This window comes from Malaya genurostris, chromosome 2 (genome assembly GCF_030247185.1).
Source record: "Malaya genurostris strain Urasoe2022 chromosome 2, Malgen_1.1, whole genome shotgun sequence".
Lineage (NCBI taxonomy): Eukaryota > Metazoa > Arthropoda > Insecta > Diptera > Culicidae > Malaya > Malaya genurostris.
The window spans coordinates 109672485-109696165 of NC_080571.1; the positions used below are offsets into that span (position 1 = coordinate 109672485).

The 23681-nt window shown below is 38.6% G+C and overlaps 2 protein-coding genes across 6 annotated transcripts in view; one reads left to right on the forward strand and one right to left on the reverse strand.

Annotated features, from left to right (window-relative positions):
* Positions 1-23681, forward strand: part of LOC131432221 (lachesin) — a 306432-nt gene that overhangs the window by 112710 nt on the left and 170041 nt on the right. The window lies entirely within an intron of this gene.
* Positions 6453-7358, reverse strand: LOC131432222 (mantle protein-like). Its single transcript, XM_058598363.1, has 2 exons — positions 7180-7358; positions 6453-7119 (listed from the first exon to the last, which is right to left on the reverse strand). Exons 1-2 carry the CDS (start codon positions 7183-7185, stop codon positions 6544-6546), a joined length of 582 nt encoding a protein of 193 aa, XP_058454346.1. The 5' UTR covers positions 7186-7358; the 3' UTR covers positions 6453-6543.

A 23681-nucleotide genomic window follows, 5' to 3' on the forward strand; every position in this document is an offset into this window, starting at 1 on the left:
ATAGAGATCTAATTAGTTGCCATCGAGATGGTGAAGAGACAGGGAAGGGGGAACGAAAAAGTTAGTGACAAAAAAAAGATCTTGTTAGTTCCAATGAAGATGGTGGACAGGGACGGGGATCGAGAGAATCGGGCGGATGTTAGTGTCGAACCTGTAGGTGGAGTTTATACTTTCTGAACGAGGATAAACACATTATACTTGTATATCAATGTGTTTAAGGTACTGGTATATGAGAAGCATATATGAACTATCCCGACTCGCCAACACATCCCGAACCGGAACCTCAGGCGGTCTACCTCGGGCCCTAAGGGATTCCAGTAGCTTCGACCTGGCGTCACGATACTCTACGCACGACCACACGACATGCTCGATGTCCTGATAACCGTCGCCACAGGTGCAGAGACCGCTCTCCGCAAGCCCAACACGCCGGAGACGTGTGTTGAAGGTGTAGTGATTTGACATGAGCCGCGACATAACACGAATGAAATCGCGACTCACGTTCATCCCCCTGAACCAAGGTTTCGTCGATACCCTAGGGATAATGGAATGTAGCCATCGTCCCAGTTCGCCATTGCTCCATGAAGTTTGCCAACTTTCGAGAGTTTTCTGACGAGAGATACTGAAAAATTCATTGAAGCAGATTGGTCTTTCATAAATATCACCTTCCAATGCGCCCACTTTAGCCAATGAGTCTGCCTTTTCATTGCCCGGAATGGAACAATGCGAAGGGACCCAGACTAACGATATTAAATAAGACCGTTCAGATAAAGTTCTCAAATGTTCCCGTATTTTCCCCAGGAAATATGGGGGATACTTTCCTGGCTTCATTGCCCGGAGAGCTTCTATTGAGCTTAGACTGTCCGTAACAATGAAATAATGGTCTTTGGGCAAGGTTTCAATGATCTCGAGGGTGTACTGAATAGCAGCTAATTCTGCGACGTAAACTGAAGCCGGATCACTGAGTTTGTAAGAAGCGGTGATGTTTTGATTGAAGATGCCGAAGCCTGTGGACCTGTCGATGTTTGATCCGTCAGTGTAAAACACCTTTTCACAGTTGACTGTTCTAAATTTATTATAGAAAATATTTGGGGCCACTTGAGGGCGCACGTGATCCGGAATTCCATGAATTTCTTCTCTCATGGATGTGTCGAAAAACACAGTAGAATCAGAAGTATCCAAGAAATGAGCACGGTTGGAAACAAACGAAGAAGGATTAATATTCTGAGCCATGTAATCAAAATACAAGGACATAAAACGGGTCTGAGAATTGAGCTCGACAAGCCTTTCGAAGTTTTCAATCACCATCGGATTCAAGATATCGCATCGGATAAGCAATCGATATGAGAGATCCCAGAATCGATTTTTCAACGGTAATACGCCCGCGAGCACTTCGAGACTCATCGTATGAGTCGACTGCATGCAACCTAAGGCAATACGCAAACAACGATACTGAATTCTTTCCAGTTTAATGAAATGGGTGTTCGCGGCGGATCGGAAGCAGAAGCATCCATATTCCATTACGGACAATATCGTTGTTTGGTAAAGCCTGATCAGGTCTCCTGGGTGGGCACCCCACCAAGTTCCGGTTATTGTGCGAAGAAAATTGATTCTCTGCTGGCATTTTTGTTTCAGATACCTAATGTGACATCCCCAGTTGCCTTTGGAATCGAACCAGACCCCGAGATATTTAAATGTGAAGACCTGAGCTATGGTTTCACCCCCTAGTTGAAGCTGTAGTTGTGCTGGTTCTCGCTTCCTTGAAAATACAACCAGCTCAGTTTTCTCCGTAGAGAACTCGATACCCATTTGAAGAGCCCATGTCGACAAGTTGTCGAGGGTATCTTGCAATGGTCCTTGGAGATCGGCAGCTTTGGGTCCTATAATAGACACAACGCTGTCGTCGGCAAGTTGTCTTAGCGTGCAAGATGTGTTGATACATTCATCAATGTTGTTTACGTAAAAGTTGTATAAAAGGGGGCTTAAGCATGAGCCCTGAGGAAGACCCATGTAACTGAATCGTATTGTCGACAAATCACCATGCGCGAAATACATGTATTTCTCGGACAACAGATTATACAAAAAGTTATTCAAAATTGGTGAAAGACCTTGCTGATGCAGCTTCTCAGATAGGATGTTTATGGAAACTGAATCAAAAGCCCCCTTGATGTCTAGGAAAACTGACGCCATTTGTTCTTTACGAGCAAATGCCATTTGAATTTCGGTTGAGAGCAACGCAAGACAATCGTTCGTTCCTTTGCCCCTGCGGAAGCCGAATTGTGTATCTGAAAGTAAGCCATTAGTCTCGACCCAATTGTCTAGACGAAACAGAATCATTTTTTCGAACAATTTCCGGATACAGGAAAGCATAGCAATCGGCCGATACGAATTGTGATCGGAGGCTGGTTTCCCTGGTTTTTGAATGGCGATAACTCTTACTTGTCTCCAGTCATGTGGGACAATATTATCCTCAAGAAGCCTATTGAATAAATTCAATAAGCGCCTTTTGGCAGAGTCAGGCAAATTTTTCAACAAGTTGAATTTGATTTTGTCTAACCCCGGAGCTTTATTGTTACACGATAAAAGCGCAAGTGAGAACTCGACCATCGAAAAAGGTGTTTCGTTTCTGTTAGATGAGGCGACGCGCATGATCGTCTGTTCCGGAGCAGAGTCAGGACATACTTTTTTAGCGAAATCGAATATCCAGCGGTTAGAATATTCCTCGCTTTCGTTCGTGGTGTTTTTGTTGCGCATTCGTCGGGCTGTGTTCCAAAGAGTACTCATTGATGTTTCTCTCGATAATCCGTCTACGAATCGACGCCAATAACCGCTTTTCTTCGCTTTAATCAAGCTTTTCATCTTAGCGTCTAATGCCGCGTAGTTTCTAAAATTATCAGGTGTTCCGTTTTTCCTAAACTCGATAAATGATGAAGTTCTCTCCGCGTTTAATTCCGAGCACTCTTTGTCCCACCACGGGTTGGGAGGACGGATGTTAGTTTTCGCGCCGGGTACACGTTTCGTCTGAGCTTGAATCGCGGTGTCGAGAATCAAGCCAGCCAAAAACGTGTACTCTTCCTCCGGAGGAAGTTCTTGTGTTGTTTCTAGTTTCTCAGATATCGAATTTGTGTAGCATTTCCAATCAATATTTCGTGTGAGGTCATACGAAACATTGATTGTCTCCGATGGTCTTAATCCGGTGGCGATTGAAATTACGATAGGCAGATGATCGCTACCGTGGGGATCAGGGATTACCTTCCACGTGCAATCCAACCGTAGCGATGTCGAGCAAAGGGATAAGTCTAGCGCACTTGGTCTTGCTGGTGGTGCAGGAATTCGTGTCATTTCTCCCGTATTCAAGATTGTCATATTGAAGTTGTCGCAGATATCATGGATCATAGTTGATCTGTTATCATCGTGAAGACAGCCCCATCCCGTACCGTGTGAGTTAAAGTCTCCTAAAACCAACGTCGGTGCAGGAAGGAGCTCTACGATATCACTGAGCCACCGATGCCCAACCGAGGCTCTTGGGGGAATGTAGATGGAAGCAATGCAAAGGTCCTTACCTTTGATTGTAACATGACATGCGACAACTTCAATACCTGGTATCGAGGGGAGCTTAATGCGATAGAAAGAATAGCACTTTTTGATCCCTAAAAGTACTCCTCCATAGGGATCATCTCGATCCAGACGAATAATGTTAAAATCGTGGAAGTTTAAGGGTATTTCAGAAGTTAGCCAAGTTTCGCACAATGCAAATGCGTCACATTTCAGATTATTTACTAGAAATTTGAAAGGATCTATTTTTGGGATGATACTTCTACAATTCCACTGTATAACAGTGATTGTATCCGTGACCTCGGTGGGTGACTTAGCCATCGAAGGATACGATCGCTGAAAGAAGGGGCCATTTTGCAGTCAACTGCTTCAAGAATGTTTTAACTGTAGGAATAAAAGCCATTATCAGGCTTTTAAGAGGTTCAGAAATATTGAAAGTAGACATGATCCAGTCCACAATATCAGAGAATTTAACAAACCCAGTATTTGGTAAATTCTCTGACTGATCTTTAGGGACTTTCGGGGGTTTTGAAGTCCCAGGAAGTGATGGAAATTCTTGCTCGGAATTTAATTTTCCAAGGCCTGGAGCTTTTTTCTCTGGTTTTTTGCCATCACTACCAGTTGTTGTAATTTTTCGAGACCCATCAGAGGACATCTTCGAACCCTTACTAGGGAGCTTTTGAGAGGATTTATTTCTTCTCTTTCTAATTGATGAGCTATGAGGGACAGCCGAAGATGTACCTTCGAGGGGGTCATCATATTCGCTCTCGTCAGTTGACAAGTAAGCGTAAGGATTTTCGGTAGGTGGCGTAGCACATTTCAACATTTCCGCAAATGAGCGTTTGGAATGTTGCTTGAGTGAACGCTTCATTTTATCCTTACGCAATTTATACACGGGACAATCAGAGAGGTCATGCGGCCCCTCCTTACAGTAGAGACACTTTTCATTGTCTCCACTGCAGGAGTTATCCGCATGACTCCCTCCACACTTTATACACCGGGATTTATTGCAACAATGGGATGCTGTATGTCCCAATTGTTTGCAATTGGTGCAGTTCATGACCCGCGGTACATAAAGACGAACAGGTAAACGAACTCGGTCCAGGAGGACGTAATTAGGCAAAGCCGAGCCAGCGAAAGTCACCCGATACGAGTCTGATGGGATATAGGACTTAGTCCCATCCTCAGCGGTCGATACTGAACGCAATTGCTTGCAGTCCAGTATCTTAACGTTCTTGAGTAGGGGGTTTTTAAATCCGCCTGCCCCATGCTTAAGAACGTCCTCGCAAGTCAGACTCGGATCGGTGATCACGCCGTCTATCTCGACTTCGCGAGCTGGTACGTATACGCGATACTCCCGCGTGAAATTCTCACTTTGAACGATCTCATTAGCCTGTTTTGCACTGGCTAACAAGACCCTAAGCTTGTCCGGGCGTACTTTTTCAATTTTTTGTACAGTATTGTATCGCGAGGACAGGTCATTAGAAAGTTTTAGAAGGTTCAATTTTTTACCATTCGCTTTGGTCCGGATGTAAACCGCATACGGTCCGGCCGAGAGTGCAAGCCCATCGGGATAGCTTCTAATGCGCGATTTATTGCCATCTGAAGCATCCATCTGATCATCAAGGGGAAGGTCGCCTGTCATGTCACGGACTTGTGTCCGTGCGGTCAGATTCGGGGTGCAATTGAAGTGGTATTAAACAACAGAGAAAATAAAGTTTTACTTAGCTTAAGCTCCAAAACGGTGAACGGCTGCCAATACCCAGTCCGAGGCAATGGGTAAATATTCCTTCCAGTAGAGTGCAAAAAACCTCTTTCAGGAAAAAGCACTTTTTTTTGTCTCTCACTACACTGTCCAATGAAACGTTTCTCTTTTTATCAGTATATATATTTGAACCACTTTTTGACACCAATTGATTCAGATTGAATCGAGTAGTTCAAAAAAGCATTCTTCAGTGTTTATATCACATAGTAGGCATCATTTTTCCAACCAAACCTTTGACTTTTGCGTTGCCTATTTGTATGAGAAGAGTGATGCTAATCTAAGAAAACCCTTTCTTAGTCCACTTAGTGGAATTTTCATAGATCTTGAAAAATCACCGAAATCGATTTATTTTTAAATCGACTTTCTGGGACTATCAAGATCGAAAATCTTCAAACTTTACCCGCTGGGCAGTACCCCTTACCCCAATTCAGCTCAAATTTTGCATGAGAACTTTTTTCGAGGTGCTTAAACTTATGAGCACTAGAGCTTTACGAAATTAGAGGTGATCCTAAAATATTGGTACCCTTATATACATTAGGTTACATTTCCCGGGTTGGCGGTTTAATGCATAGGGCACTGGTTTAACAAACCAGTTGTCGTATGTTCGAGCCTCGACCTGGAAGGATTCGTAGTGTCAGTAGGATCGTAGCACCAGCCATGCAATGGTTCTGTACACTCTGAATCGGCTGCGAAGTCTGTTGAAACAGAAGGTCAAATTCCACTACAGGAATGTAATACCAAGGCTTTGTTATACACATTAGAGCGTTAAAAATCAACGTGTATTGTCGGTTACATCACTTATACCATCATATCTCCGGAAACAGAAATCGCAGTCATTTGATCTTCGAACTTGATCAATGGCCCGACAGTAGCTTTCAAACGAGCCCAAGTTTGTTAAAATCAGTTCAGCCATTCATCGAAAAGTGCACACACAGACGATCTCGTCGAACTGAGTCGAATGGTATATAGGACTATGGGTCTCCGAGGCTCCGTTAGAAAGTCGGTTTTTCCAGCAATTCTATAGAGAAAGGCAAAACCAATGTGCTGGGTATCTTTTTAATGAACTATCAGTAGCAAATTCCTTGGTTGGAAATAATTTTGGAGATAATCTAAATTTAGTGAACAATAAATCTAGTCCTTTTAGATTATTTATTTCAACAATAATAAACATTTCAACATCATTTCTACCTATATTCAGTCAACTATCTTACAATCTAGCAGTCAAATTAGTTCCAGAAAGATTTCTTCTGGTGCTTCTTGATGTACACAGTAACTGGAACGGGTTTTTCGACGTAGATCGGTTCTTTCACGTACACTGGATAAGGCTTATCAACATGAACTGCGTACGGTTTTGGAACCTCTACGTACTCTTTCTGATAGACTGGAACTTCAACCTTGACCGGGTATGGAACGGGTCGGTCAACTTCGACGGGGACTTTCTTTTCAACGTACACTGGATATTTTTTCTCCACTATCACTGGAACCTTCTTTTCGGTGTGGACTGGGTACGGAACACTCACCGGCACTGGCACGTGCTTTTCCACTTCAACCGGATAGGGAACGGGGATCTTTTTAGTGACAATATGTTTAACCTCTTTTTTCGGTTCCCAATCGTGACTTAAATCCTGATGGTCATGATGATAGTCGTGCTCATAATCATCATGGTGCTCGTAGTGATCCCCGTACTGATGGTCATCCAGCAGCTGACCTTCTTCTTGGATATAACGTTTGTCCTTCTGGGACGAGCTGACGGCCGTGCAGCTGACAACGGCGACGACGACCAGAGAGAATACAATAAACGCCTGAAATGAATCCGATTAAATCCTGTCTAACCTTTTTTTCGGTGCCTCGTTGAATCTTACCTTCATGTTTGCCTTTCCGAGATATCACTGAAACAACCGATCACGACCGAATGATGATTGAGTTTTGATAACTCGCACTTTTTATACCCAAAATTTTCCAACAGTTGCCTTTCATCAGCCCAAACATTTTATCGTTTTATCGACTGCCGTAGCGCGTAATGAAGTCACTGCTTATCTCATCTCCGGACAATTGTTTTTTTCTGCTCGTGCCCAGCTCCGAACGCAGCGAGCGGAAATCGCTGATGCGTTGCGACCGTTTTCGGGTGCTTGTAATCGGTGCTCAACTTCATTGCTGTTGGAGAAATTTCGAAATAGAAGAAAAGTTTGGATGAGTTTTATATTCAAGGTTACGATTTTGTACGACGATGAAGGTCGAGCCCGTCAGCCCGTAGCCATTACGCAAAATACATAAAGTTGGCACGAAATTTTTCGTCAATAATTATACGCTGTGCAGGCCGGGAAAGGTTAACAAAACTGTAACGTGCAACCCGAGCCCCTATAGCATGCGGTCATTTACCTTCCGCGAAGCGCTCTGTCGTTCTTCCAGTAGCAGGTAAAATTTTACCGCTCTGAGTTATGACCTGTTTCTTTTCATCAGGAAGTCCGCAGGAACCAACCATTTCTGTGCGCCTGATGTGCCTTGTTGTTCTGTAATAATTTTTCTTCCGCACCAGTTATCAGTTTATGATAATGAGAAAGTTTGGGATGCTGCGCTAGCGGGGTGATGGGATTAAATGCACTCTCTGATTTTTTTTAAAAGGTTTACGAAGATGTTTAAACAAACAAACTAAATTGTATTATGATAAATCTGTTTCAATCCGCGAAACCAAATTGGATTTCGTTGAATTTTCAATAAATGGAATAAATTGAAATATACAGTCAATTAACGCTTGGTTTTGCGATTAAAATATATTGAAACTAGGCGCGGTAACTATGGGGAGCAAAGCACTTTTTGCCCCCCCCCCCCCCCCCCCCCCCCCAAATTTTATTGGAGGGCCATGCCCCCCCATTATTTTTGGCTACTGGAATGTTTGAAGATTTGGTGGAGATAATTAATGATATCACACTTTTTTTCTGCAACCCCCATAATTCATTTCCGTAGTCTAAATATTTCTTAACTAATGTAGTACAATTTTTAATCCAATTATCTACAATTTCCACATTGATTATTGATTGATACGCTTTAGTCAAAGTCAAAGTCTTGGCATTACATTCCTTTTGTGGAATTTGGCCTTTCTGTTTCAACAGACTTCGCAGCCGATTTTTAGCATACAGAATCATTGAATGGCTAGTACTACAATCCTACTGACACTAGAACCCTTCCAGGTCGAAGCTCGAACATACCAGAACTAGCTTGTGAGACCAGCTCCCTATGCATTGAACCGCCAACCGCTCTTTTTTTTTACTTAATTTGAAACGAGTCTTGAGACCATGAAATGAAAATACTGGTATATTGAGAAAAGAAGTCTTGCATATCATATTTGGGAGTGCAAAAGCTATGTTATAACATTTCAGTTAAATTTCGGATAAAAAAAATAAAACCAAAGGCGCTAAAAATGAAGAACTGATCCAAAACGATCCTGCTGGTCTTGTATGGCAAAAATCCGGCATTAAACATTTCTCACCAACCCGAAAAGAAAAAATCGTTCAACGGGAGTACTTCGTTGGTTCAATACGTTGCAAGTTGGTCTGATGAATGACCTCATTTCTCAATGGGAAGTGTCTTACCAGAGTTGCCAGGTCACGTTTTCAAAACTCTGTATAGGGCGTAAAAATATATCTGTACCACATCTGTACCAAAATCTAGGCTACCTATGTACTAGGAAATTGTGGCTGGGTTCAGTTTAGTGAGCAAAAAAAAAACACAATCGAAAATCGGATGAGAGCTGCTAAAGCTAGTGAAAGATTTTACTTTTTTGAGTGTCTCGAAATGAGAATAATCTAGCAACTTTTGCTGTCTTACGTAAACAAACAAGTTGAAGTAACGTAACCAAAAAGTTAAAAAAATATAATTAGTTCATAAGATGAAAGAGTTCGTATGTGTAGTACTGAACGTTTGATTTTTTTGATAAAAATGGATCGTTTCGTAGTACGAATACCACCCCCATCTCATCAAACAACACGTCAAAGTAATCTACGAGAAACCGTTAGTGCCGTGCAAAATCGTTCCGATATTTCGAAGATATCTGAATCCAACCCGAGTGTCTCCGATTCTGACAGTGATATGCGAAGTAGTTCAAAATGATCTGATACAATTAGTAAATCTAGACGTCGTTTTAGAGAGGATTGGAAAAAATCATATCCGTGGCTAATTTACGATAAATACAAGGATTCTGCTTTTTGCGGTACGTGCAAATCTTCTAAGAATAAAAATATGTTGTCTTTAAGCACAAAATCCGATGATGCATTTATTAGCACTGGATTCTCTAACTGGAAGAAGGCAATAGAAAAATTTCGAAAACATGAAAGTTCTGGCACACATCGAGAAGCTGTATTGAAATTTACGTATACCAAACATAAAATCAATGTTTTAGAAAGTTTATCCAACGATAAGGTGAGACAAAACCAAGAAAATGGCACGTGCCTTATGAAAATTATTTCGACTCTACGCTATCTTGCGGTTCAAGGTATTGCAATTCGTGGGCATACTGATGAAAGAAGTAATTTTAATTGTTAATTGCAACTAAGAGCCGAGGATTCACCAGAATTACTGAAGTGGTTGAAAAGAGATACATACAAATGGTTTTCTAAGGAGGTGCAGAATGAGTTGCTGCAAATTTTGAGTCATGAAGTTTTGCGCTCACTGATCCAGGAAGTGAAGGAAGCAAAGTATTATTCTTTGATTGGCGATGAAACTCGCGATGTAGCATTTAAAGAACAATTCAGTTTTTGTGTCAGGTATTATACTCAATCAGTAAATATTGAGGGAGTTTTTAATAAAAACGAAAAATTACCTAATTATTTTTGAGAAGTATTACAATTTATATTTTCTGCAGTCACTTTACGAATAAAAATGAGGATTTCTACCATATTTTATTTTGAGTGCAGCATTGAAATTTACATAAACTCATCAATGATTCTTTTTCAGATTTCTTAATGATGTATTCGAAATTGAAGAGCTATTTCTCGGTTTTTATTCTACTGCTTCCACAACAGGGAAAGCACTGTTCGATTTGATAATTGATGCTTAACGTCGTTTTGAACTCGATATTCAGTTAGCCCGAGGCGTTTGTTTTGACGGAGCAGCAAATGTTTCTGGGCGATTCAACGGAGTTCAAGCTTTAATTTCCGAAATTGAAGAAAAAGCCCATTTTGTGCACTGTTCAGCCCATAAATTGAATCTAGTCATCCAAGATTCGGTAAAAATGATTCCTCAATATCGTGATGCCCTCGGTGTTGCAAAGGATCTTATTTATTTCGTGCGAGATTCACCACAAAGACTGGACGCTTTTTCCGGTAAAATATGATACATTTTTGAAAGAACTTTAAATATATATTTGGTTTCATATTTGATTCATTGTCATTTTCGTTTCATTATTACCAAACTAAATATTTTGTTTTTTCCTGTTCTAGATTTACAAAGTGTGGATAGTATGAAAGAACATGCAAATTTGAGACCCTTTTGCCCAACTAGATGGACTGTCAGATTTACATCTTTAAATTCCATTTAAAAAAATTACAAGCGATTGATAACTTACTTTGAAACTTTGTCACTACAACCGACTGAGGCAGCTACTAAAGCGAAAGGTTTTTTAAAATCAATGAAATCTTTCAATTTCTTTTTTTCAATATTCATTTTATGCAAAATGTTTTCGCATGTAGATGTCGCTAACACGGCCATCCAAAAAAAGCAATTCCATTTCGGTAATGTCAAAAAACTAATTGAAAATTTGAACGAAACTATTTCGAATTTGAGAAAAGAATTCTCTGTTATTTGGGCTGAGATAGAAGAAGATAAAATTGCCAAGGATATATATCCTCTAAAAGAGAATCGCAAAAGAAAAATTCCTACACGGAACGACCGAAATCAGCATTTTCGCGAAAAATTTAGTTGATTTGCTGATTTTAGTTAGTTATTTTTTGAGACAACTAAAAAAATCTTACTTTTGCTGATTTAGATTTTTTATTCTCATTCCCTTAATAAAAATAAAATATTTGTTGAAATGACTATTTTTTTTAGTTGAATTCACAAATTAAACGTACTGTCATTTCTTAGCTAAGGCACACTTCATATCCAGTCAACTAATTTTTTAGTTGAATTAAAGAAATATAATGTTGTTTTCAACCAATATGAATGATTGAATTGGCTTCTGCAATCTGCAGCTATACGGCGCCCTGTCACCGAAACGGTAACACCTTAATGACTACTAGCCACTAGATGGCACACTACTGCCGAAAAAAAAATTCAGACGCGGTTGTCTTTTCTATATTGACAGGTATAAATACGATGTTGTGTTGGAGAAAAAGACATAAACGAAACGTAAACATCTTTTTGAATTTTTTTTGTTCTAAATCACTGTTTTCTTCATTCTAACTGAAAACTTTGAGCACTCGGAAAACAAAAACCGAATACAAATAGTACACCGGACGGCGCAGCTCGGAAGGTTTGAAGATACAAAAAAACTTCATCACAATTAGAGTGAAACATTCGAAATTCACTTCACTGTTCCGCGTAAAAACATTATTACGCACAATCGCTTCAAGTGCGCACAAATTCTGAATAAATACGATTTCCACTAACAGTTTACGACATTTTTACATATCGGTTTAGAAATTTAAATAAAAATATATCGAACACATGCGAAAAACATCAAAACAATGTTCAGGCAGTTTCAATAAGACTGTCCTTTTTAGCTTTTTAATGGATTGTTTTGCTTTGACACTTCTCATGAGTTTTTGGCTAATAAACTTGTTAATAATACCCATTTCAGTTTTGGTTTTTTTGTGCTGTCCTTCAGTAATGATGGTGATAGATAAATAGAAACAAATTTTCTGATCTTAATAACAAAATCAGTTGTCAATGAGAATTTCGTGTTGGATTGAAATATTGCTGGTTTGAGTCCAGGATATTCACCAACTAAACACATTCTCTAAAACTAAGAGTTTTTTCAGCAAAGTAAATTCTCAATTTTAACTAATTTTATAGTTATTTTGGAAATTTTGTTGTTAAAATCAACTAATTCAAAACCAGTAATACGAATTAGGCGCAGAGCTAATTTCGGTCGTTCCGTGTACAAAATTAGACAATTCGTATAACGTTGTTAAAGAGTGTTTTGAAAATTCCGAAGAAAAGTATAAAAGTCTATATTATGAGATCATTGATAATATTGTGAATTGCTTGAAAGATAGATTCTATACAAAAGTGCACACTTTTATTGGCCAGGCGGAGAGTTTTATTTTCGGGGATGATAAATTTCAAAAAGAAATATTGGAGTTTGTTGGTTCCGATATCGACGAGGAACGACTTGTTCTGCACAGAAACATGTTCTTAGACATTTTACGAGCGAAAAAAATGCTGCCCCAAACTAGTTGTAACAGCAAATGCTTAATGAGAAATTTTGACGACTTCTTACTCTTTTTAAAAAGTGAAAGCCACATTCAAGATTTATTACCAGAACTCATGAAATTTACGAAATTGATATTAACATTACCTGTAACAACATGCACAGCCGAAAGATCGTTTTCTACCTTAAGAAGATTGTTGACATACATGAGAAGCACTATGACCCAAGCTCGGCTCAATTCTTTGAGTATTTTGCATGTTCATCCTGAAGTTGTGATGAATGTGGATTTAAAAGAAGTAGCGAACAAATTCATTGAACGTTGCGAAATGAGACGCAAAACATTCACACTGTCATAATATTTCATATTTTTATTCTGTATATTTTGTATAATAAATTTTTGTATATTGTACATTATTTCTCCAATTTTTAATAATTCCTCTACCATCTCCATTCGCTTAGAAAAATTTTTTGTGCCCAATAACATGATATATGATAATATTTTTTTGCCCCCCCAATATTTTATGGAACTTGCCCCCCCAATATTTTTTGGAACTTGCCGCCCCTGAACGTACAGAATTGTAAAGAAACTTTATGTAAATTCACAAAATATTTTTATCTGTGTTGATTTGGCCCTAAGAAGTATAATTATTTTGAAAAATAACCGATATTTATGTTACAGTAATGCGAGAATTCGAAGCCAATGCACCATAAATCTTATCCTTCGGCCTAAAGCAATTAACAGGTGTAGATGTTGTCAATGTAGCTAATATTTAGTATGCGATAAAGGCGTAAGATACGGTTATCACATTTTTGACCGTCTATTATTTATATAAGAGAATTTCATTTAATCAAAGCAGAAACTTTCCACACATCTTCAGTATGGAAAATTAATGTTTTCCAAAAAAAGAGAAATAAATTCGACTCAATTCTATTTTATTTGTAGAGGAGTAGATGTATTTTTTGTATGCCATCACTTCAAATCGGTGTAGTTCGGTTTAGTTTGTAGGTTTATCCGTCAATTTAAGGTACGTTTTACTTACATTTCAACAAAAAACTTCGATGGATAGCGCAATTAAGAAGTTTTTTTTTTTTTATTTAATTACATATTTTAAGGCACATTGCGTTAAGCTATAAGATGCCGAGGGCATATGTTTAAACTACTTAAACTAGATCTTTTTTATTTTCACACCATACGAGCTTTGGGAGATCCGGTCTTCAACGGGTGGTCGGCAGTGGCTGGCTGGATCTTGTACGCTGGAGCAAACCGGCACGACGCCGGTACGCATCACTGTTGGTCGCATCTTTTCGTTCGTGTGGGTCCGCGGAAAACACCCCCGACTACGAGGAGCCGGCTGATGGCCCGCATGATCATCGACTTGAGCGGCTCTCCGTGGTGGTGAATTTTGTGGAAGAGAAGGAAAGAAACAGAGAGAAGTTTATGTTGTTGAAAAAGGTGGTAAGGGAGCGAAACTACTTAGGTCAGCGATAAGATCTAATTAGTTGACATCGAGATGGTGAAGAGACGGGGACGGGGGAGCAAAAATTAGTGACAGCAGAAAGATCTTGTTAGTTTTTCGATGAAGATGGTGGACAGACGACAGTTGGGGAGGTTCGAGCGGATGTTAGGGTCGAGGTTGAAGGAGGATGTTGTGGAACCCTTCAGCAGATCAGACTTGTAAGTTAATGGTCTTTATGAACTGATATAAGAGCAGCATATAGGGAAGGTCTCGATGGGCCAACACGTCTCGTACTGGGACCATGGGTGATATACCTCGGGCCCGAAGGGAGTCAATTAGCTGTGATCTGGCGCCACAATACTCGGTACATACCCAGACAACATGTTCAATGTCGTGATAACCCTTACCGCAAGTGCAGAGACCGCTCTCCACGAGGCCGATACGCCGGAGGTGCGTATCCAAGGTGTTATGATTAGACATGAGCCGGGACATCACCCGAATGAAATCCCGACCCACATTCATCCCTCTGAACCAAGGTTTCGTCGATACCTTTGGGATAATGGAGTGTAACCATCGTCCCAGTTCCCCATTACTCCATGAAGTTTGCCAACTTTCGAGCGTCCTTTGACGAGATACACTGAAAAATTCGTTGAAGCAAATTGGTCTTTCATAAATTTCACCTTCTAATGCGCCCACCTTAGCCAACGTGTCTGCCTCTTCATTGCCTGGAATGGAACAATGTGATGGGACCCAGACTAAGGATATTAAATAAGACCGACCAGATAAAGTTCTCAAGTGTTCCCGTATTTTCCCCAGGAAATATGGGGGATACTTTCCTGGCTTCATTGCCCGGAGAGCTTCTATTGAGCTTAGACTGTCCGTGACAATGAAGTAATGGTCATTGGGCAAGGTTTCAATGATCTCGAGGGTGTACTGAATAGCAGCTAATTCTGCGACGTAAACTGAAGCCGGATCACTGAGTTTGTAAGAAGCGGTGATGTTTTGATTGAAGATACCGAAGCCTGTGGACCTGTTGATGTTTGATCCGTCAGTGTAAAACACCTTTTCACAGTTGACTGTTCTAAATTTATTATAAAAAATATTTGGGGCCACTTGAGGGCGCACGTGATCCGGAATTCCACGAATTTCTTCTCTCATGGATGTGTCGAAAAACACAGTAGAATCAGAAGTATCCAAGAAATGAGCACGGTTGGAAACAAACGAAGAAGGATTAATATTCTGAGCCATGTAATCAAAATACAAGGACATAAAACGGGTCTGAGAATTGAGTTCGACAAGACTTTCGAAGTTTTCAATCACCATCGGATTCAAGATATCGCATCGGATTAGCAATCGATATGAGAGATCCCAGAATCGATTTTTCAACGGTAAGACACCCGCGAGCACTTCGAGACTCATCGTGTGAGTCGACTGCATGCAACCTAAGGCAATACGCAAACAACGATACTGTATTCTTTCCAGCTTAATGAAATGCGTATTCGCGGCGGAGCGAAAGCAGAAACACCCATATTCCATTACGGACAATATCGTTGTTTGGTACAGCCTAATCAGGTCTCCTGGGTGGGCACCCCACCAAGTTCCGGTTATTGTACGAAGAAAGTTGATTCTCTGCTGGCATTTCTGTTTCAGATACCTAACATGACATCCCCAGGTGCCTTTGGAGTCGAACCAGACCCCGAGATATTTGAATGTGAAGACCTGAGCTATGTTTTCACCCCCTAGTTGAAGCTGTAGTTGTGCTGGTTCTCGCTTCCTTGAAAATACAACCAGCTCAGTTTTCTCCGTAGAGAACTCGATACCCATTTGAAGAGCCCATGTTGACAAGTTATCGAGGGTATCTTGTAATGGTCCTTGGAGATCGGCAGCTTTGGGTCCTATAATAGACACAACGCTGTCGTCGGCAAGTTGTCTTAGCGTGCAAGATGTATTGATACATTCATCAATGTTGTTTACGTAAAAGTTGTATAAAAGGGGGCTTAAGCATGAGCCCTGAGGAAGACCCATGTAACTGAATCGTATTGTCGACAAATCACCCTGCGCGAAATACATGTATTTCTCGGACAATAGATTATACAAAAAGTTATTCAAAATTGGTGAAAGACCATGCTGATGCAACTTCTCAGATAGGATGTTTATTGAAACTGAGTCAAAAGCCCCCTTGATGTCTAAGAAAACTGATGCCATTTGTTCTTTACGAGCAAATGTCATTTGAATTTCTGTTGAGAGCAACGCAAGACAATCGTTCGTTCCTTTGCCCCTGCGGAAACCAAATTGTGTATCTGAAAGTAAGCCATTAGTCTCGACCCAATTGTCTAGACGAAACAGAATCATTTTTTCGAACAATTTCCGGATACAAGAAAGCATAGCAATCGGCCGATACGAATTGTGATCGGAGGCTGGTTTTCCTGGTTTTTGAATGGCGATAACTCTTACTTGTCTCCAGTCATGTGGGACAATATTATCCTCAAGAAGCCTGTTGAATAAATTCAATAAACGTCTTTTAGCAGAGTCAGGCAAATTTTTCAACAAGTTGAATTTGATTTTGTCTAACCCCGGAGCTTTATTGTTACACGACAAGAGCGCAAGTGAGAACTCTACCATCGAAAAAGGTGTTTCGTTTCTGTTTGATGAGGCGACGCGCATGATCGTCCTTTCCGGAACAGAGTCAGGACATACTTTTTTAGCGAAATCGAATATCCAGCGGTTAGAATATTCCTCGCTTTCGTTCATGATGTTTTTGTTGCGCATTCGTCGGGCTGTGTTCCAAAGAGTGCTCATCGATGTTTCTTTTGTTAATCCGTCAACAAACCGTCGCCAGTAACCTAGTTTTTTTGCTTTAACTAAGTTCTTCATTTGCTTTTCTAGCGCCGCGTAATTGCGATAATTATCAGGTGTTCCATATTTTCTGAACTTTTTGAATGCTAAAGATCTTTCCGCGTTCAATGATGAGCACTCTTTGTCCCACCACGGATTGGGAGAACGGATGTTAGTTTTCGCGCCGGGTACACGTTTCGTCTGAGCTTGAATCGCGGAGTCGAGAATCAAGCCAGCCAAAAACGTGTACTCTTCCTCCGGAGGAAGTTCTTGTGTTGTTTTGAGTTTCTCAGACATCGAATTAGCGTATTCTTCCCAATCAATATTTCGTGTGAGGTCATACGAAACATTGATTGTCTCCGATGGTCGTAATCCGCAGGTGATTGAAATTACGATAGGTAGATGATCGCTACCGTGGGGATCAGGGATCACCTTCCACTTGCAATCCAGCCGTAGTGATGTCGAGCAAAGGGATAAATCCAGCGCACTTGGTCTTGCTGGTGGTGCAGGAATCCGTGTCATTTCTCCCGTATTAAGAATTGCCATATTGAAGTTATCGCAGAGATCATAGATCACGGTTGATCTATTGTCATCATGAAGACAACCCCAACCCGTACCATGTGAGTTGAAGTCACCTAAAACTAACGTTGGTGCGGGAAGGAGCTCAATGATATCGCTTAGCCGCCGATGCCCAATCGAGGCCCTTGGAGGAATGTAGATGGAAGCAATGCAAAGGTCTTTGCCTTTAATTCTGACCTGACATGCGACAACTTCAATACCTGGTATCGATGGGAGGTTAATTCGGAAGAAGGAAAATTAAGAAGTTGTTAGAACTACATACAGCATACAGAAATGTTTTCAAATTCACTGTAATAGTTTTTGTTTCGAATATTCAAAAAGTTTTGTATTTTTGTGTACCAAATATTATGATTCGAACTCATGCGACATATACAGCTTTCGAACATAAGTATTCCATAGAATTCTGGTAGCTCCGACATAAAGTTTGTAAATGCTTATGATGAAGGATACAAGATACTCTAGCACTCAGCGATGATCTTCTACCCTTGCCACAGGGTGTGCCATTTAAAGTGAAGCATTTGTTTTTGAACAAAGTATATGAAAAAACCCTTCTTAATCCACCTAGTGGTGTGATAATGCCATTCTCTTCTTTCATAACAGTCTCATGAAAATATATTTCATACTTTTATTAAATAATTTTGGATACTAATTTTGACACCAATTGATTCAGATTGATTCGAGTAGTTCACAAAAGCATGCTTCAGTGTTTATGTCACACAGCCAATATCATTTTTCCAAACTAGTGCTTGACATTTGCGTTGCCTATTTGTATGAGAACAGTTATGCTAATCTAAAAAAAGCCTTCTTAGTCCACTTAGTGGAATTTTCATATATTTTGAAAAATCACCATAGGGGGGAGTACATGAAATTTTCGAAATCGAAAAAAAAATTTATGTCAAAAGGCTTAGAATTGCATGAAACGTCGAGATTTAGTGTCATCTCGAAAAAATTTTTTTTGAAAAAGTCGACTTTTTGGGACTTAGAAAAAATATGAAAATTTTTCTAAGTCCCAGAAAGTTGATTTAAAAAAAAAAATTTTTTTTGAGATGACACTAAATTTCGTGTTTCATGCAGTTTTAAGAGTATCGGCATCAAACAAAATTTTCGATTTTGTAAATTTCATGTACTCCCTCCTATGGTGCTTTTTCAAAATCGAAAATTGTCAAACCTTTACCACCGGGCAGCACCCCTTAAGCATGTCCGATTTAGGTCAAATTTTGCATGAAGGCTTTTTTCGAGGTTCTTAAACTTTTGAGCACTAGAATTTAACGAAAATAGAGGTGATCCGAAAATTTTGGCACCCTTATATATATATATATATATATATATATATATATATATATATATATATATATATATATATATATATATATATATATATATATATATATATATATATATATATATATATATATATATATATATATATATATATATATATATATATATATATATATATATATATATATATATATATATATATATATATATATATATATATATATATATGAGCGGTAAAAATCAACGTGTTTTGTCGGTTACGTCACTTATACCATCATAAATCTGGAACCAAAAATCACAGCCATTTGATCTTCGAACTTGATCAATAGCCCGACAGTAGCTTTCAAACGAGCCAAAGTTTGTTCAAATTGGTTCAGCCATCTCTGAGAAAATTGAGCGCGTTCTAATATCTTCGAAAAGTGCACACACATACACACACACACAGACATTTTCCTATCTCGACGAACTGAGTCGAATCGTATATAACACTATGGGTCTCCGAGGCTCCGTTCGAAAGTCGGTTTTCCCAGCAATTCTAATACCTTTCTATAGAGAAAGGCAAAAACATTTTCATTTATTTTCAGTGTCATAGAACCGACAATTTGGCTGATTGACATCCATTCAACGTGAAATGTGCCTCGTCTAACATGATGATTTTTCACCAAAAGTTGACCACGTTTTGAATGTAAAACTAATCAATTTCAGCGCCATCTTTTGATGTATACTGTTCCATGGTAAAATTATCTTGAAATGACGCTTCCAACGCGGTATCTCATTAGTCAATCTGACAATTCTGTCAAAGGTTATGCGGTTGCCCGTGCTACCACTTCAAATGGCTTGCCATGAATATCGATGATGGTTGTAAATGAGAGCAATTAGTAGAATTAACTGAATCGAAAAGAAAAAAACCTCTTTGTTCAACTATATTTTAATATCATTAATAATTCATCTCTAATGTCACGAAAAAGTAAAAGACAAAAATACTATTGTTTTAGACTTCTTCTAGAGTGCAATTAGAAGAGTTTTGATGTGGAACACATCTTTATTTTCTATACAGGGGTGCAAATCAAAAAACTCAAGAAAAAATACACGTAGAAATGTGGTCAGGTTTTAAACACTTACAGTTCAGTATATTTTATATTAATTAATAATATTATTTCATTATTTGATTGGAAATATTTCTAAGATTCGATTTGAATGTATCAAGCCACATATTTTCAATTATTAATTATTGAAATTTTGATTAGTAGCGAGCAGTGTCCTATTTTGTTTGCTAAAAATCTCCGGCATACCGGATTTCCCTGCCATATACGACGGTTTGGAAGGAGTAAGCGATATATCAAAGGGAAAGCATCGCTCTGATTGGTCAATCGATGCAAAAGCGAAGCTGTTGGAAGCACGCGAATCTATAAATGGAAGCAAAATTATAGCTAACGTTTCAGTCCTACGGGTCGCATGCTAGAGGTTGGTTGTTGCTAGACATCAAGACAAAAAGTGCCATAAAACGATTTTAAGCTTTAATTGGTATGCTCTGATCTTGTGTCATGCAAGCTCGGATGAAATTCCATGTTATTTCGTTTCACCTGAGAAATTGACAATTATCCAGGGAAAATTTTGAGTGCTTAAGATTAATTTCTAATTTATATAAGATGAAGTTTATCGCTTCAACCGAAATCGCAGAATGATAGAGAAACTTAACGCTATAAAAACAACTGCTTGCATACAAATCTTGAACACAAGCTTGGCGAAGAGAAGCATAAATATCGAAATAGCAAGTATGTACAAAGCAGAGATGCCATTTATACAGATTTATCTGTATTATACAGATTTTTTCATGCGCATACAGATTTAATACAGAGTACAGATTTCTTACAGATTTCTTAAATTTAATACAGATTTATACAGATTTCACCAAAAAGTATTAAGGAAAAAATCAAACTATCTATTAGTATTTGAACTATCTATTAGTATTTGATTGCAATGACGAGATAAACGTTTAGGAATCAACATACAAATCACTTTTCAAAATATATATTTTTTGTGAAGATATTTAATGAAGAACACTGAAATCTATTTATATTAAAATTTGTAACTAAATTGAACTTAAAAGTTAGACAAGTCTTGGCATCATGAAACATTTGGAAATCCATCTAAACTTATGAAGTGAACATTTTCAAATTAGACAAGTATATATGGCACCATAATTCAATTGTTGTTGATTGGAAAAAAACTATAAAATTTCGTCGATAACATAAGATATGAAATATAATAAATTTCACTCTATAACCATAATCTATTGGAATAACACCTTTTAACATAATTGTATTGTAGAAATTTCATTTTATTAGCGAATACAGATAAATACAGATATTTTATACGAATCAATACAGATTTTCTATGAAAATATCTGGCATCTCTGGTACAAAGATATGATTGCATACATTTGAGATATTGGTGTAATCTCGTCGGCTATAAAACAAACAATATTCGGTGTTGGTTCCTAATCAAGATCAATCTAAGCAGACTCTCGTGCAATTGCGGACTCAAAAGTGTGACGATTGATTGAACTGTTTGTTTGTAGATCATTAGAAATTTGTGTTCCCTTGTTCCACATCAATGGCTCCCTTGTTCCACATCAACATATTTGTAGTCTACGATCCACACGTAGTGCAAATCGATTCAAAACTAATGATGGTTGTGTGATATGATAGGACTAAACTTCTGTTAAGGAAAGCCATGATAGTGACTTGGAAAACGGAAAAAAGTGACACTGTTATCTATAAATTGAACTTCCAACCACTCATCCAAAACGAAGCGTACAAATATTTCTAAGCAGTAGATGATCTCAAGATATGTAAAACCTGTTCAAAGTAAGCCGATTTGTTGGCTTACAAAATCTGACCACTTTATATGGAATATGAATAAAGACGAAATGATTGCCCAGGTAGCAAACATTGTTCTAGTACTGAATATATGCACTCTTCTCGCAACGATTATGCGATTGGAAAAGCGCACTTCTCTTGTATGATGTGCAACAAGTTCCTTGTTTCATATGTTTCACAACAGTAATATTTACAAATTTCCGGAAAAATAAGTAGTTTTATGACAACATTCCATATACATTACCTTTCGCGTGTTAAATTAAAGGTTCCGATTTTGCGGGTTTACTCGTAACAGGTACGTAAATCTTTATAACGTAATAATTTTTGCAAGAGGAAATCCATATAGGAATGTGTTTGTTGCTAATCAAATGTGTTAGTGGAAGTAAGCTGAAACTGAAATATTTTTTCTAGAGCAGTTTTAAGGAAAACGGAAGAGTTTAGGACTAAGATTTTCGCTTTTCTTGAATTGTAATTTTAAGAAGAATGAACTAATTGATTTATTTTTCAACCATATGGAAGATTTATTGATAAAAATCAGGAAAAGAAGCGCCGGTATTTGTTTTTACGCACACATTGTTGGCATTGTTCGTACGCTTGCAAAGAATCTTGAGTTGGTTTCACAAGCAGTAATATAAATGAATTTTGCATCCCTTCCAAAAACGTGTTGAATCAATTGTCTAACATATCTAACAATAATAACCGTACTAAGGCAATTGTGAAACATGCCAAATGTAACAAGTTTTAATTGCTACTTGGGTGATGATATGAAAGCTTTTGTTAATAGTGTATTTTCATAAATAAGAAAATACACTATTTTCCCGATATCATAACTCATTTTGCTTATTTGCAGAATCAAAATTATGAAACCGTAACAGGATTCTGAATGTCGATACCAAGTACATTTGAGACTGTGATCTCTCGCATATAGTTTGATTATAAAATGTGAAATGTATGTGTATATGCGTGACACAAATGTGCACTCATTTTTTCTAGGAGATGACAAAACCTGTTGAGATGATTGAACCAATTTTCACGAACTTAGATTCCAATAGATGACCCTTCTGGATCGGACTTACGGTTTCAAAATAGCGAGGATCTGCAAAATTTGAGAAAAAATTGTATTCAATTTACTCGGAGATGGCTACACCGAGTTCCATTTTAAATAAAAAGATTCTATTTAAAATTTCTTAAACTCAGTTCAATCCTACTTCCGGTGCCGGAATTTCAGGGTGTTAGTGTTAATTTTCATGTCTGTTTTGTCATAAGGTACCATGTAACGAGAAGCGGTTCTGGAAGTACTGAAAATTGTGATCAGTGCTGTAGTGAAGATGAGGCGATCGCTTCGAGCGCCAACATCCAGGGGGTGCCAAAACATGATGGAATTATTTCTTCGCGAATCGCCTTCGGCTCATCAGTGTTTAAGGTAGCTCAAATTGAACTGCCATCTCGCGCCTAACAGTTCAATTAAAAGCGCTAAGCAGAAGCAAAGTTTGGACTATTTACACAACCCTAAAATAATACTGCACAGGTTAAATATTATTCCGTAAACGAGTGACGGCTTATTACTGGCCGTCGCAGATTGGGAGCATTTAGGGATTTATCAAAAAATAAATTTCTTTGGAATTTTTCCGGGAAAACTTTAAGATTAGTATTGTACTGTTACATAAATCCGATAGAATGTCACTGTAATCATAATCATTTATTTACATTAAAGTGCAACTCTATAGCCATTTAGAATACAAACCGCCATTCAGGGACGATCGTAACAATTATATTTCATGATGGCTCTGTATCGGATGGTCGTCCTGCTGCTGATGTTTACTGTCGTGAAATATGTTAAGACTAGAGCAGTCTCGTTTACTTGGTGGACACTTTGCTGTGTTCCAAGCAGAAATCTACGCGATTCTGTGTGGGGTACAATCGGGACTTCTGCAGAGAATCTGTGGTAAACGACAGAACTAGTT